General features: G+C 44.4%; 1 protein-coding gene, 1 long non-coding RNA gene and 1 pseudogene across 3 annotated transcripts; all 3 read right to left on the bottom strand.

The window, feature by feature from the left end:
* Nucleotides 1-447: 447 nt before the first annotated feature.
* On the bottom strand, nucleotides 448-9,456 carry LOC105734488 (zinc finger protein 845-like). Its single transcript, XM_064380902.1, has 2 exons — nucleotides 9,044-9,456; nucleotides 448-4,579 (listed from the first exon to the last, which is right to left on the bottom strand). The coding sequence occupies exons 1-2, from the start codon at nucleotides 9,075-9,077 to the stop codon at nucleotides 2,997-2,999; spliced, it is 1,617 nt and encodes a 538-aa protein (XP_064236972.1). The 5' UTR covers nucleotides 9,078-9,456; the 3' UTR covers nucleotides 448-2,996.
* LOC135276642 (putative protein ZNF321) lies at nucleotides 4,523-7,176 on the bottom strand (annotated as a pseudogene).
* A 1,950-nt stretch (nucleotides 9,457-11,406) lies between the features above and the next one.
* Nucleotides 11,407-15,423, bottom strand: LOC110567303 (uncharacterized). Of its 2 annotated transcripts, none has more exons than XR_002477738.2 (3): nucleotides 15,384-15,423; nucleotides 12,921-13,998; nucleotides 11,407-11,687 (listed from the first exon to the last, which is right to left on the bottom strand). It is a non-coding gene; the product is annotated as an uncharacterized LOC110567303 (long non-coding RNA). The 2 variants fall into 2 exon arrangements; XR_010344209.1 differs by having other exon boundaries at nucleotides 15,240-15,410.

The following is a 15,423-nucleotide window of genomic DNA, read 5'->3' as shown; positions in this document are numbered from 1 at the left end:
TGCCCGCCTCAGCCTCTCAAAGTGCTGAGATTACAGATGTGAGCCACTACGCCCGACCATTACATATTTTTTTATAATTTTTTTGAAGACCTCTTGTACTAAAAACCTGTATTCAAGAGGATATAAAAAGGATTGTGGATATTTAAGTGTCAGTTATTTCTGGGATGCAAGGATGGTTCAACATATTCAAGCAAATCAACGTGATATACCACTTGAACAGACTGGAAGATGAAAAACACATCAACTCAATAGATGGGAAAGAAGCATTTCTCAAAATTCCACATACAGTCATCATAGAAATCCTAAACAAACTAGTGAAGAAAATTTCCCTCAATAATATAAAGACCATCCATGAAATGACCACAGCAGAAATAACCAATCAAAAAAATGATGGAATGCATTTCCTGTAGAATCTCGCATGGTGCAAGAATGCTCTCACTCCTTCCATTCAATAAATGCTGTTGTCCTAGGCAGAGCAATTACATAGCAAAAGAAATAAAACTCATCCAAATCAGAAACAAGTACAAATATATTTGTTTGGAGATGACATGATCTTCTCTGTAGAAAATTACAGAGTCAACCAAAATTCTACTGGAAATAAGAAACACATTCAGTGTATTTGCAGAATACAGTAGCAGCACAAAAATGTAGTTTAATTTCCATACATCTACAATAAACAATTTTAAGAGAAAATTAAGAAAATATTTCCACTTGCTAGAGAACTTAAAATAAGAAATACTTAGGAATAAAGGTTAAAAGGTGAGAAGTTTCTACCTTGACATCTACAAACATTGATCAAAATGATTAAAAACAAATAGACACACAACTCATATTGATGGATTGGAAAAATGTTGTGAAATGATTATATTAACCAATGTGATTTAGATTCAACACAATACCCATAAAACCCCCTATCAGTTTTGTTAAATAAAAACAAAACAAAACAAAACAAAACAAAAAAACAGGCTGGGAAAAGGGGCTCACATCTGTTGGGACAGGCTGGTCCAAATCTCCTGACCTTAAGCGACCTACCCATCTTGGCCTCCCACAGTGCTGGGATTACAGGTGTGAGCCACCCTGCCTGGCTCTACCTTCTTAATATAAACACTTTAATGTCAATTAATGCTTGAACTCAATGTTAAGTCAACTCAAACTCAAGTCGATGCTGAACTGACTCTAATGTCAATTAATTCTTGATGGCTGCTTATTCAATGCATTTTGAACAATTATCTCCAGAATGAATTTTCTCATGTTCTGCAAGGAGTGACCTCGGACTAGACCATGCCACACTTAGGACATTTGTAAGATTTCTGTCCAGTATGGATTCTCTGACGTCTAATGATGTGTGAATGTGAAGTAAAGCTTTGCCACCATGATCACACTGGTGAGGTTTCTCTCCTGTATAAATTCTCCTATGTTTTGCATAAGGTCAAGTATGACTGAAGACTTTGCCACAATCATGACATTTGTAAGTTTTCCCTCCAGCATGAGTTGGCTGATAAACTGAAAGGTATGAACGATGTTCAAAAATTCTGCCACATTTATCACACTTGTAAGATATCTTTTCATGATGAAATCTCCAATGATTTGCAATGGTTGTAGCATTACTCAAGACTTTGTAACAATCTTTACATTACTAAAGTTTCCCTATACCATGGATTGCTTGATGATGAATAAGTGTTGATTGATTGTCCACTAAAGGCTTGGCCACACTCATTACCCGTGTAAGTTTTCTCTCCAGTGTGAATTCTAGTATGTTATGCCAGGTGTGAATCATGCCCAAAAGCCTTGTCATAAATCTCAGATGTCTATGGCTTCTGTTCAGTATGATTTACCCTGTGTCTTTCAAGGTGTGATTTGGGACTAAAAATGTTGTCACATTCTACACATTTGTAAGGTTTCTCTCCAGTATGAAGTCTATAATGATGAACAAGATTTGATTTTTGATTAAAAACCTTGCCACATTCATTACACTTGTAAGGTTTCTCTCCAGTATGAATTGCCTTACGAATTAAGAGCTAAAGTTTGACTGATGGTCTTGCTACACTAATTTTACACTTGTAAGGATTGTTTCCAGTGTGAATTCTAGTATGTTTTGCCAGCTACAAATTACACATGAAAGCCTTGTCACAAACCTTACATTTGTAAACTTTCTCTTCAGTATGACTTCTCTTATGCATCTGAAGGTGTGATTTGTGAGTGAAAACTTTGTCACATTTTTTACACTTGTAAGGTTTCTCTCCAGTATAAGGTCTTTGATGATGTGCAAGGGCTGGTTGTTGGTTAAAAATCTTGCCACATTCATTACACCAGTAAGGTTTCTCTCCAGTATGAAGTCTGTGATGATGTACAAGTCTTGATGGTTGTTTAAACACCTTGCCACATTCATTACACTTGTAAGGTTCCTCTCCAGTATGAACTGCAAATGAATTACAAGGGCTGAATTGCGACCAAAGGTTTTGCTACACTCATTACAAAGGTGAGGTTTCTCTCCAGTATGAATTGCCCTATGAAGTACAAGAGATGAATTGTGACTGAAGATCTTGCCACACTCATTACACTTGTGTAATGAGTCTACTATAATGGCATAAAAGGGCATATAAAGTCTATAATGGCATAAAAGGGATGACGTGTGACTGAAGGTCTTGCCACACTCATTACACTTGTAATGTTTCTCTCCAATATGGCTTTGCCAATTAACTGCAAGGTATGAAAAATATCGAAAACACTTGTCACATTTACTACACCTGTAAGATCTCTCTACATTATGGATTCTCCAATGATTTGCAATAGTTGTAGCATTACTGAAGACTCCATGACAATCAATAAATTTGTAAAGTTTCTATACAATGAATTGCTTGATGTTGAGTAAGTGATGACTGTGAACTAAAGGCTTTGCCACACTTATTACACTTGGAAGATTTCCCTCCAGTATGAAGTCTATGGGATGTAAGGGATGACACCTGACTGGAGGTCTTGCCACACTATTTACATTTTTAGGTTTTATCTCCACTGTGAATTCTAGTATGTTGTGCCAGGTGTGAATTATGACCAAAAGCCTTGTCACAAACCTTACATTTGTAAGGTTTCTCTCCCGTATGAAGTCTACGATGGCATGTAAGGGATGACTTTTGACTGAAGGTCTTGCCACATTCATTACACTTGTAAGGTTTCTCTCCAGTATGAAGTCTATGATGATATGTAAGGGATGACATTTGATGGAAGGTCTTTCCACACTCATTACACTTGTAGGGTTTCTCTCCAGTATGAAGTCTACGATGGCATGTAAGGGATGACACCTGACTGAAGGTCTTGCCACACTCATGACACTTGTAAGGTTTCTCTCCAGTATGAAGTCTATGATGACATATGAGGTATGCTTTGCGATTAAAAACCTTGCCACATTCATTACACTTGTACGGTTTCTCTCCAGTATGAATTGCCTCATGAATTACAAGTGATGAATTTCGACTAAAGGTCTTGCCACACTCATTACACTTGTAAGGTTTCTCTCCAGTGTGAATTCTAGTATGTCGTGTAAGGTGTGAATCTTGTCTGAAAGCCTTGTCACAAACCTTACATTTGTAAGGTTTTTCTCCAGTATGAAGTCTATGATGGCATGTAAGGGTTGACTTTTGACTGAAGGTCTTGCCACACTTATTACACTTGTAAGGTTTCTCTCCTGTATGAATTACCTCATGAATTACAAGTGAGGAATTACTACTGAAGGTTTTGCCACATTCAATACACTTGTAAGGATTGTCTCCAGTGTGAATTCTAGTATGTTGTGCCAGGTGTGAATCACGCCCGAAAGCCTTGTCACAAACCTTACATTTGTAAGGTTTCTCTCCAGTATGAAGTCTATGATGGCATGTAAGATATGACTTTCGACTGAAGGTCTTGCTACACTCATTGCACTTGTAAGGTGTCTCTCCAGTATGAAGTCTACGATGGCATGTAAGGGATGACTTTTGACTGAAGGTCTTGCCACATTCATGACACTTGTAAGGTTTCTCTCCAGTATGAAGTCTATGATGGCAGGTAAGGGATGACATCTGACTGAAGGTCTTGCCACACTCATTACACTTGTGAGGTTTCTCTCCAGTATGAACTCTGTGATGGCGTAGAAGAGATGACATCACACTGAAGGTATTGACACACTCATGACACTTGTAAGGTTTCTCTAAAGTATGAAGTCTGCGATGGCAGTTAAGGGATGATACCTGACTAAAGGTCTTGCCACACTCATTACACTTGTAAGGTTTCTCTCCAGTATGAAGTCTACGATGGCATGTAAGGGATGACATCTGACTGAAGGTCTTGCCACACTCATGGCACTTGTAAGGTTTCTCTCCTGTATGAACTCTGCGATGGCGTAGAACGCATGACTTGTGACTGAAGGACTTGCCACACTCATTACACTTGTAAGGTTTCTCACCAGTGTGACATCTACGATGGCGTACAAGATATCGCTTCTCATTAAAGACCCTGCCACACACATCACATTCATATTGTTTGTTTCCTAAATGACTTATTTGATATTTCCTTAAGAATGAGCTACAATTGAGGTTGCCGTTGTCTGAAAAAGGAAAAATAAAAATAAAAAAATTAAAAATTAATTAAAAGAATGAGCTACAATTTAAAGGCTTTCCCATTCTGATGACATTGGAAAGATTTTTCTCTCATGTGTACTTCCTTTTTCTGTGCAAGTAATGAAGAATGGAGGAAATTATTGTCATGGTTATTATAAATTTGGGTTTTGGCTATATAAAAAAATTATTTGGGATTTTGAAACTAAGGAAGCATCATTGATAGACTTCTCAACTTGATTACCAACATTCCCTTCAGTCTGAAAAATGTGGAGTTCAGACAGATGTGAATGAAAGCTTAATCCAAGTTTATCTTCAATAGGCTTGTTTCCAGCATGTCTTTCATCATATCGGTCTGTATTACCAGTCAGCTTTTTGATTTCTGTCCTGGGTGCTTCACGGTTATTTCTTTCATCTTCTTGCCACTCAAAGTCAAAGTCATGACTATGTTTCTCAATTTTCTGGAAGCAGAAATCTCCAATGTGATGATTTTCATCTCTTCTCAATGTCCCTGTGTAAAACCATTCTGTATTACCTTGCCCTGTTGATAAAAACTTCTTCCTTAGGCATTTGGAAGAGATATCTACAAAATATGAACTCCACGGCTCCTGGCCAGGACTAGTGCTATTCTATATATAAAAAAAGACATTAAAGAGCTTGTTGCCTATTTTTTTTTTTCCACTATGACAAAACAGCAAGAAGATGCTTGGGCTAAATCAGAAAGAAGTCTCTCACCAGAAACCAATTTGATTGCACCTTGCTCTTGGATTTCCCACTTTCTAAATTCAAAAGAAATAAATCTGTGTCTTAAGCTTCCCAGTTTAAGCTATTCTTTTTTTTTGTTGTTGTTGTTTTGAGACTGAATCATGCTCTATAACCCAGACTGGAGTGTAATAGTGTGATTCTCCTGCCTAAAGAGATTCTCGCATAGCAGACTCCCAAGTAGGTGGTAATCCTACACACAGCCTGGGAGTCACACACAGCCTGGCTAAGTGTGTGAGTTTGTGTGTGTGTCACAGTCTCGCTCTGTCATCAACCCTGGACTGCAGTGGCATGATCTTGGCTCACGGCAACCTTTGTCTCCTGGGATCTAGTAATTCTTTGGCCTCAGCCTCCCAAGTAGCTGGGATTACAAGTGCATGCCACCACACCAAGCTAATTTGTGTAGTTTTAGTAGAGACAGGGTTTGACCATGTTGGCAAGGCTGGTCTCAAACTCCTGACCACAGGTTATCTGCCTGTCTTGGCCTACCAAAGCGCTGAGATTTTAGGTGTGAGCCAATGCACCCAGCCAATTTTTTGTATTTAGTAGATTCAAGGTTTCAGTGTGTTGGCCCGACTGGTCTCAATCTACTAATCTGAAGCAACCCAACCATCTCGGCCTTGCAAAGTGCTGGGATTAGAGGCATGAGCCACCATGGCCAGCCAGTCTAAGCTATTTCTGACATGAAAGCAAAATGACTAACACAAAAAAAGGGGTATCTCATCATCAACATCACCTAAGGCTGAAAAATCTTATTAAACAAAGAAAGTTTAGAGTCTGTACTATAAAACTTTCAGTACGTGAAGACATCTAATTAACATATTTTAAAAACCTGGAGGCTGGCCGGGCGCGGTGGCTCACAACTGTAATCCCAGCACTTTGGGAGGGCGAGGCGGGTGGATCACGAGGTCAACAGATCGAGACCATCCTGGTCAACGTGGTGAAACACCGTCTCTACTAAAGAATACAAAAAATTAGCTGGGCATGGTGGCGCGTGCCTGTAATCCCAGCTAGTCAGGAAACTGAGGCAGGAGAATTGCCTGAACCCAGGAGGCGGAGGTTGCGGTGAGCCGAGATCGCGCCAGTCTGGGTAACAAGAGCAAAACTCTGTCTCAAAAAAAAAAAAAAACAGGCCGGGCGCGGTGGCTCAAGCCTGTAATCCCAGCACTTTGGGAGGCCGAGGCGGGTGGATCACAAGGTCAAGAGATCGAGACCATCTTGGTCAACATGGTGAAACCCCGTCTCTACTAATACAAAAAATTAGCTGGGCACAGTGGCGCGTGCCTGTAATCCCAGCTACTCAGGAGGCTGAGGCAGGAGAATTGCCTGAACCCAGGAGGCGGAGATTGCGGTGAGCCGAGATCGCGCCATTGCGCTCCAGCCTGGGTATCAAGAGCGAAACTCCGTCTCAAAAAAAAAAACAACAAAAAACCTGGAGGCAGCCAGGCATGGTGGCTCATGCCTGTAATCTCAACACTTTCAAATGCCGTGGTGGGTGGATCACCTGAGATAGGGCGTTCAAAACCAGCGTGATCAACATGGAGAAACCACGTCTCTACTAAAAATACAAAATCAGCCAGGTGTGGTGGTGCATGCCTGTAATCGCAGCCACTTGAGAGCCTCAAGCATGATAATTGATTGAATCTGGGAAGCGGAGATTGCGGTGAGCAGAGATTGTGCAACTGCACTCCAACCTGCGCAACAACAGAAAAACTCCATCTCAAAAAACAAAACAAAACAGAAAAAAAACCTGGAGACAAACTATTACTTCTCAAATAAGGACAGCGGCCCCACACTATTCATTTACTTGACCCACTTTGCACATCTGGTAAGTGAGGGACAAAACTTGATCCTGGGCCTGAAGGATCCCACGACATGTTCTTAAGCATAACAGTCACCCAGGCAGTACAGAAAATGACCAGTCACAGAAAATACAAGGAGACAGGAAGAAATACATCAAGGCGGATACAAGGGCTGAGCTGTGCTGCTGACAGTGATGCTGAGCCATTGCTCATGGAGAAAGTGCTGAGTCATCAGGCCCCCACACACATTGATTTAGGCAGCCTCCTATAATTACGTCCAGTGGATGTATAAGGTCTTGACTTACTCAGTGAGAGTTGTGTTGGAGGGGAGGGGCTCATATGGAAACTGGGGTATTCAGATTACAAATCAACAGGCTGGAAAGCAGCAGCATTTTGCATCCAGATCAATGTAGCATGTGAGGCAAGGCCAGGAAAGGAAGGGCAAGGGTGGAGGGCAGAAGTAATGGGCATGCAGGAGGGAACTGTGTGCAGGCTCGTCTGTGGGAATATAATCCCACCAGCATAGACCAAATTTTGAGCTTGGAGGGAAGTGGAACTAATTTAGCAAACGGTAAAATGTTGACCCAAGGTTAAATGCACAAATTACAATATGGGCAGGGACAAGAAGGAAGGAGAGCCAGAACAGCAGCAGCAGTGACCTCAGGGGAAGGCAGTTTTACATCTCTTCAATTACACGGCCTCTGATTTCAGTTTCAGGCATAGACTCAACAAAATCCCATGTACATTCCAGCACTGTGTACACACCAGAAAAAACAAGTAAACTGTCTGAAACAGAGTACAGCAATGTAGGAGACTGTGGGGGTGAGGAGTGATCCCCTGGCTGAGTACACACAGATGTGTTTGTGAAAACAGAGTCAGGCCAGTCGCAATGTATTCCAGCCTGTAACCCCAGCACTTTGGTGGGTGGAGGCAGATAGATCCTGAGGTCAGGAGTTTGAGACCAGCCTGGCCGGGATGGGCAAACCCCATTTCTAGTACAAAAATACAAAACATTAGCTGGGCATGGTGATGTGCACCTGTAATCCCCGCTATTCAGGAAGCTGAGGTAGGAGAATTTCTGGAACCTGGAAAATGGAGGCTTCAGTGAGACGAGATCACGCCACTGCACTCCAGCCTGGGTGTCAGAGCAGGGCTGCATCTCAAAAAAAAGAAAGAAAGAAAGAAGCAGGGCCGGCTGGAGATTTTTGTCTACGCATGTGATCGGTTACATTAGTGAAGAAAAACAATAATGTGCTGACTAAAATGTTTGTCACATGAAAATCAAAGGGTAAATCTCCTTCCTTATACAAAAACAATGGTGTCTCATTTCCTGGATCCCATATTATTTGAAATCATACCTCTAGATTTTAAACACAGTCTCTGGAATAAATGAGAGATGAAAAGTGAAGGTGACAGACTAGCAAAGGCCAGGCCCTCATATCCTCATAAAGACATCAACTCAACCAAAATGTTTCATCAGAAATATGTTCTATAGGCTGGGCGTGGTGACTCAGGCCTGTAATCCCAGCATGTTGAGACGTCGAGGTGGGTGACCTCAGGTCAGGAGTTTGAGACCAGCCTGGCCAACATAATGAAACTCTGTCTACTGAAAATACAAAAATTTGCCAGGCATGGTATTCCATGCCTGTAATCCCAGCTACTTAGGAGGCTGAGGCAGGAGCATCGCTTCAACCAGGGAGATAGAGGTTGCAGTGAGACGAGATTGCACCATTGCTCTCCAGCCTGGGCAACAAGAGCAAAATTCCATCTCAAGAAAAAAAAAAAAAAAAGAGCCTGTATAAAGCAAAATCACAACAGAAAATACAAAATCAGAAAAAGCCAAGATAGACAAGGGCAGATTCCTCATGTCTGGAGGGACGTTTTCCTCACCCACAGACTCCAGGTTCCTGTAGTTCTCCAACATCACTTCCCTGTATAAAGCCCTCTGCGCAGGGGTCAGGCATTTCCACTCCTCCAATGAGAATTCTATAGACACATCCCTGAAAGTCAAGCATCCCTAAAATGAAAAACACATTTCAACAAAACATTATGGAGGAATGAGTTAAGAGAATGAGAGAAAATGAGAAAAGAGAAATTAAGTAACCATTTCATCAAAGACTGTTCTGACAAACCCAACTAAGGTTATTTTTGAACTTTTTTCTCTATAGTTGCATTTTACTGCACTTTTTCATCAAACATTTTAAGATCCCCTAAGTCACTGTGGAAGTCTTGATTTCATGGACAATATGAAAAATATACAAATAAGAAGAAAATGCTGGGCCGGGCATGGTGGCTCATGCCTGCTATCCCAGCACTTTGGGAGGCCAAGGCCGGCACATCACAAAGTGAAGAGTTCAAGACTGGCCTGGCCAACATGGTGAAACTCCAACTCTACTAAAATTACAAAATTAGCCTGTATATTGGTGAATGCCTCTAATCCCAGCTACTCAGGAGGCTGAGGTAGAAGAATAGCTTGAACCCAGGAGGCAGAGGTGGCAGTCAGCTGAGATCACAACACTGCACTTCAACTTGGGTGACAGAGTGAGACTCACAAATATAAAGAGAAAAAGAAAGAAAGAGAGAGAGAGAGAAATAAATAAATAAATACTGGCAGCTGGGCACGGTGGCTCATGCCTGTAATCCCAGCACTTTGGGAGGCTGAGGCGGATGATATCACGAGGTCAAGAGATCGAGACCATCCTGGTCAACATGGTGAAACCCCGTCTCTACTAAAAATACAAAAAATTAGCCGGGCATGGTGGCGCGTGCCTGTAATCCCAGCTACTCAGGAGGCTGAGGCAGGAGAATTGCCTGAACCCAGGAGGCGGAGGTTGTGGTGAGCCGAGATTGCGCCATTGCACTCCAGCCTGGGTAACAAGAGCAAAACTTCATCTCAAAATAAATAAATAAATAAATACTGGCCACATGTGGTGACTCACGCCTATCATTCTAGCTCTTTGGGAGGCTAAAATGGGGATCACTTGAGCACAGGAGTTTGAGACTGCTGTAAACTCTGAATTGTGCCATTGTACTTCAGACGTAAGCCACAGAGCGACACCTTCTCTACTTTTTTTTTAAATTTTTTTAGAGAAAGTCTCACTCTGTCATGCAGACTGGAGTACAATGGCAGAATCTTGGGTCACTGTAACCTCCACCTCCTAGGTTCAAGTGATTCTCCTGCCTCAGCCTCCAAAGTAGCTGAGATTACAGACATGTACCACCACACCCAGTTAATTTTTGTATTTTTAGTAGAAATGGGGTTTCATCATATTGGCCTGGCTGGTCACGAACTCCTGAGCTCAAGCAATCCACCCACCTCTTCCTCCCTAAGTGCTGGGATTACAGGCCTTAGCCACCGCACCAGAACCAAGATCCTGTCTCTTAAAAACATTTCGATGACCCTGAAAGGTTAGCTTCTCCTGGTAACAAAAAGAGAAAGAAAAGAGTTTGGAGTCAAAGACGTGTTGATCTACTAGTGTAGCTTCCAATGCATTACCAAATCAGATACAAAATATCTCCCCTTACTGGTCTCCTTTTCCAGAATTCACCAGACATCTGTGCACATTAACCTATGTGTTTCATGTAAGGCCGGTGCCTCCTTGGGAGCCGAATGGACATGCCCTTCTCTCTCCGCGCCTAAAAACTACGTCATCATTCTGAGCGCATTGCTCAGCATTTGCCCTCTCCATGCGGGCTCCCCCTTGCCCATTTCTGCATTCCAATCTCAGCCCTGCACCCGCCAGAAATTCTGAAAAGGTCCGCCAAGAACCTGCCCTATGGTAGCTCCCCTGTACGTCCTCAGCCAGCCCCTCGTCCGTGCTCACTCCCTTTACACCCAATGGAAATGCCCCCGCTTTGTTCACCTCACCCATCCCCAGTCTTTTAATACCCAGTAGAACTACCTTGTCTTTGTTTCCCCCGTAGTCAATCAGCTACTTCTACGCCCTATAAAACCCCACGCCCCAAAAAGAGAAGCGCGACTTCTCCGGCCCCTCCTGTCGGACCGTAGAACCTCACCCAGGAGCTGATTAAATTTCTTTATTCCAGTAACTAGCCTCAGTTGCCTCATTTAAATCTCAGTTGCTTCATTCAAACCTTACATTTCAAATGTGGTTTCTCTGATCTGGTCACAAAGAGCTGATATCCAGATGTGGCCCCTGAACCATCCAGGTTGCCCAGCAGCACTGACACCACAAGGCCCACACCCCATGTCCATCCAGGTCTGGGTGTCAGCCCTTCCCATCACCATGCCCAGTGGAGCCTCTTCCTGAGTTCATGTCACTGGGTCACAGGAGATGGAATCTCGGAGCAGATGACAGGAACTGAGGGAAGGCATGGGTGAGTGCGAGCCAACGTGTCAGGCAGGACATTTCAGACCCAGAACAGACTGGCTACTACAATACCGGCATTTCAGAAAGGAAAGAGACAGATGAATCCACCGAAGAGTGTCACTTTACCTGAGGAAGAGCCATGCCTGGCTCCTTTTCTTGCTTCTTCTGAGCTGCTTCCTCACCTGAGTCTTTAGAAATCAATCCTGTACATCAAAAAAATATAAGACGTAATGTTAGAAATGACTCACTCCCTTGCTGTGACAAAAATACATAGAGAGGGGACACCTCACCCTGTAGAAAGACGGGCCTCTGCTGCCCACTGCACCAGAGATCATACAGAGAGAAGAAAGTCCCACAGGAACACCTACAAGTGTGTGTTTCACCCTGGTCTTCAGATCTCACTCCCCTCCTGGAGAAGCCCCACACACCAGGCAGCAGTGGGGAGCTGGGCTGGACTGAGCTCCCCTTCAGGGCCCAGACCCAGCCCTGACCAAACCCCAAGCAGAGCACAGCCCCTCCCCTCTCTGTGGATCATAGGCTCAGCTCAGCCCTCAGAAACAGAGGACTCAGAGCCTTGATGCTCAGCACTGCACACAGATCACTATCACCTGCGACACTGTCGGTATTTGTGTGTCACTTATTTGTGACCTGGAAGCCCCCTCCCTGCTTCAAGTCTTTTTGCCTTTGCTTCAAGTTGTCCCGCCTTTCCAGACCAAACCAATGTACTTCTTACATATATTGAGGTCTCGTGTCTCCCTAAAATGTGTAAAATTAAGCTGTACCCCGATCACCATGGGCACATGTCATCACGATAAGGCTCAAGGTGATTTGAGTCTAATCCCGTTTTTGTCCTCCTTGTGCTTTTTATTTTTTAATTTTTGGAGGACTGGAATCTATTTAAAATTTGAGTTAAAACTGAGCACTGGCAAGGCACCGTGGCTCACACCTGTAATCCCAAGACGTTGGGAGGATGAGGTGGGTGGATCACGAGCTCAGGAGATTGATATCATTCCGGCAAACACGATGAAACCCCGTCTCTACTAAAAATACAAAAAACTTAGCCAGCCACGATGGTTGGTGCCTGTAATCCCAGCTACTCAGGGGGCAAAGACAGGAAAATTGCTTGAGCCAACAAGGTGGAGGTTGCAATGAGCCAAGATGGTGCCACTGCACTCCAGCCTGGGCAACAGAGCAAAACTCAACCAGAAAGAAAGAAAGAAAGAGAGAAAGAGAAAGAGAGAGAGAAGGTGGGGGAGAGAGAGAGGGAAGGAGAGAAGGAGAGAGGGAGAGAGGGAGAGAGGGAGGGAGGGAGGGAGGGAGGGAAAAATACATAAAAAAGAGCACTACCCTCTCCTGAATGAAAAGCCACACACTCTATTTTGTTAGTCATTTTAGGGGTCAGTGTCACTCTGAGCTTTTCCGGTCTTCTTTCTCACCTCTGTGTTACAGGTGGACTCATGAAGGCTCACAGTGGGAGACAATTCACCAAGTCATCCTGAGAAGCTCTGAGATAAGAAGGAGGTGTGGCTGATTCCCATGTGATGGCCTGCAAGGGCCAATAGGCTGCCTTGGTCTTCCACCTCTAGAAAATTCCAAGACCACCAGGGAATGGTAGCTCACCCCTATAATCTAAGCACTTTGAGAAGTTGAGGCAGGCAGATCACTTGGGCCCAGAAGTTTGAAACCAACCTGGGCAACTTGGTGAAACCCCTTCTCTACCAAAAATATACAAAGTTAACCAGGCATCATGGTACACGTCTGTGGTCCCAGCTACTTGAGAGGCTGATGCAAGAAGATTACTTGAGCCTGGGAGGCAGAGGTTGCAGTGATCCCAGATTGTGCCAGTGCATCACAGCCTGAGTGACAGAGTGACACTCCACCTCAAGAAAAAAAAAAGCAAAAACAATGGTCATCCTCTTCTATAAAATTCCAGGACTGGCCACGTGGGGAAAATTCCGAGTATAATCCCAGCACTTTGGGAGGCTGAAGCAAGCTGATCACTTGAGTCTAGGAGTTTTAGATCAACTTGGCAACATGGTGAAACTCCATCTCTAACAAAAGTACAAAAAATTAGGCAGGCGTGGTGCTGTGCATCTGTGATCCTAGTTATTTGGGAGGCCAACTAGGGAGGATCACTTGGGCCTGGGAGGCAGAGGTTGCAGTGATCCAAGATCCTGTCACTGCACTCAAGTATGTGTGACAGAGTGACACACCATCTCAAAAAACCGAAAAAAAAAAAAAAGCTGGGTCAGGTGGCTAACGCCTATAATCCCAACACTTTGGGAGACCGAGGTGGGGGATCCAGAGGTCAGGAGTTTGAGACCAGCCTGACCAACACTGTAAAATCCAGTCTCTACTAAAAATACAAAAATTAGCTGGCCATGGTGGCACACATCTGTAGTCCCAGCTACTTAGGAGGCTGAGGCAGAATTGCTTGAACCTGGGAGGCGGAGGTTGCAGCGAGCTGAGATCGCAGGACTGCACTCCAGCTTGGGTGACAGAGTGAGACTCCATCTAGAAAGAAAGAAAAGAAAAAAAAGAAAAGAAAAAAGAAGGTGGGCATAGTGGCTCATGACTGTAATCCCAGCAGTTTGGGAGGCCTATGCGGCTGGATCGCTTCAGCCCTGGAGTTGGAGAACAGTCTGGGAAACATAACGAAAGCCTGACTCTACCAAGAACACAAAAATTAGCTCGGTGTGGTGGTACCCATCTGTGGTTTCAGCTACTCTGGAGACTGAGGTCAGAGGAGCTCTTGAGCACAGGCTGACACTGCAGTGAGCTGTGATTCTGTCACAGCTCTTTCGCCTGGGTAATAGAGTGACACCCATCTCCAATAAAAATATGAAGAAGGAAATTCCTGGGTCCTGGGTCTGGGGGCAGGGAATCTAGACCAAAAGAAAAAACCCCACCTTCCCACGCAGAGTAACAAAGATTCAAAGGCTACTCTCCCTACAGCCCTCCCCCTTCCACCAAGTCTCCCATGTAAAGGGAAAGAGCCCAGCGGTGGCCACGGCCAAGCAGCTGAATAGGGGACCGGTTTATTCTGGCCTCGAGACAATTCACCTCAGCATTTCATTGGCCAAGGGCCACATATTTTATCTAAATAAGGGGTAGCCCATAGGACTTCAAAAGAAAGACTTTAACCGCCCAAAACTTTGCAAATGGGGCGCTGGAGATGCTCCCTAGGGCCCACTCCCACCCTGTGGAGTGCGTTCTTAATTGAATTAATTAATACTTTCTGCGTTCGCCGCTTCATTCGTTTGTTATTTTGTGTTTTTTCTTTTTTTTTTTTCCTACGTTCAACAGCCACGAACCTGGTCATCTCAAACTCAAGGCTACCTTCTGGTAAAACAGGGCGAGGATGGGATAAGAGGGCTGCCTCCAGCAAGAGCACGTTTGCCAGGGATTGAAACAGGGGAGCAGCAGGGCCCGACAGGAGGAGGGAGGTGGGGAACGACAGCGCCTTCGGAAGGGGTGGGGTCTGCAAAAATCCCAGGACTGGGCCGAGGACGCGCCTCCCCGGGACTGGGGCTGCACACTGCGCTCCAGGGCCCCACAAGAGCGAGGCTGAGAGACGCCCACGGCGGGAATCCAAATCGCGGGTGAGGACTTGAAACAGCGCAAGACGGAAGGAGGGGACAGGAAGGGTTTTGAGCATGAAAATTCCGCCACAGACGTCTGCAAGGCCCATTGCGGAAAGAACGGGGACGGGACCAGCCTCAGGACGACTTTAACCTCAAAAGGAAGCGACTCACGGACTCTCAACCGGCCGTCTCAATTTGCTCTGGGTTGACAAAGAGGGGCTGGAATATCCAGGTCTGTGAGGACTCCACGCCCCCAGTACAGAAGCACCAGAGACCTGGGAAGCGCAGACAAAATAAACAGCAAAATTTACGCACCACGGTGTGACCCTCAGTCCACGCCATCCACTTCCGGGCC

Source organism: Aotus nancymaae, unplaced genomic scaffold (assembly GCF_030222135.1).
Source record: "Aotus nancymaae isolate 86718 unplaced genomic scaffold, 86718_ANA_hifiasm-v0.15.2.pri h1tg000028l, whole genome shotgun sequence".
In the NCBI taxonomy this organism is placed as follows: domain Eukaryota; kingdom Metazoa; phylum Chordata; class Mammalia; order Primates; family Aotidae; genus Aotus; species Aotus nancymaae.
This window is presented reverse-complemented; position numbering and strand designations above follow the sequence as displayed.

Coding starts and splice junctions, on each gene's coding strand:
- LOC105734488 (XM_064380902.1), bottom strand. CDS start 9,077: ATGTTGGAGAACTACAGGAACCTGGAGTCTGTGG. Junction 4,580..9,043: donor CAGGAACCTGGAGTCTGTGG/GTGAGGAAAACG, acceptor TTCCTTTTTCAG/ACAACGGCAACCTCAATTGT.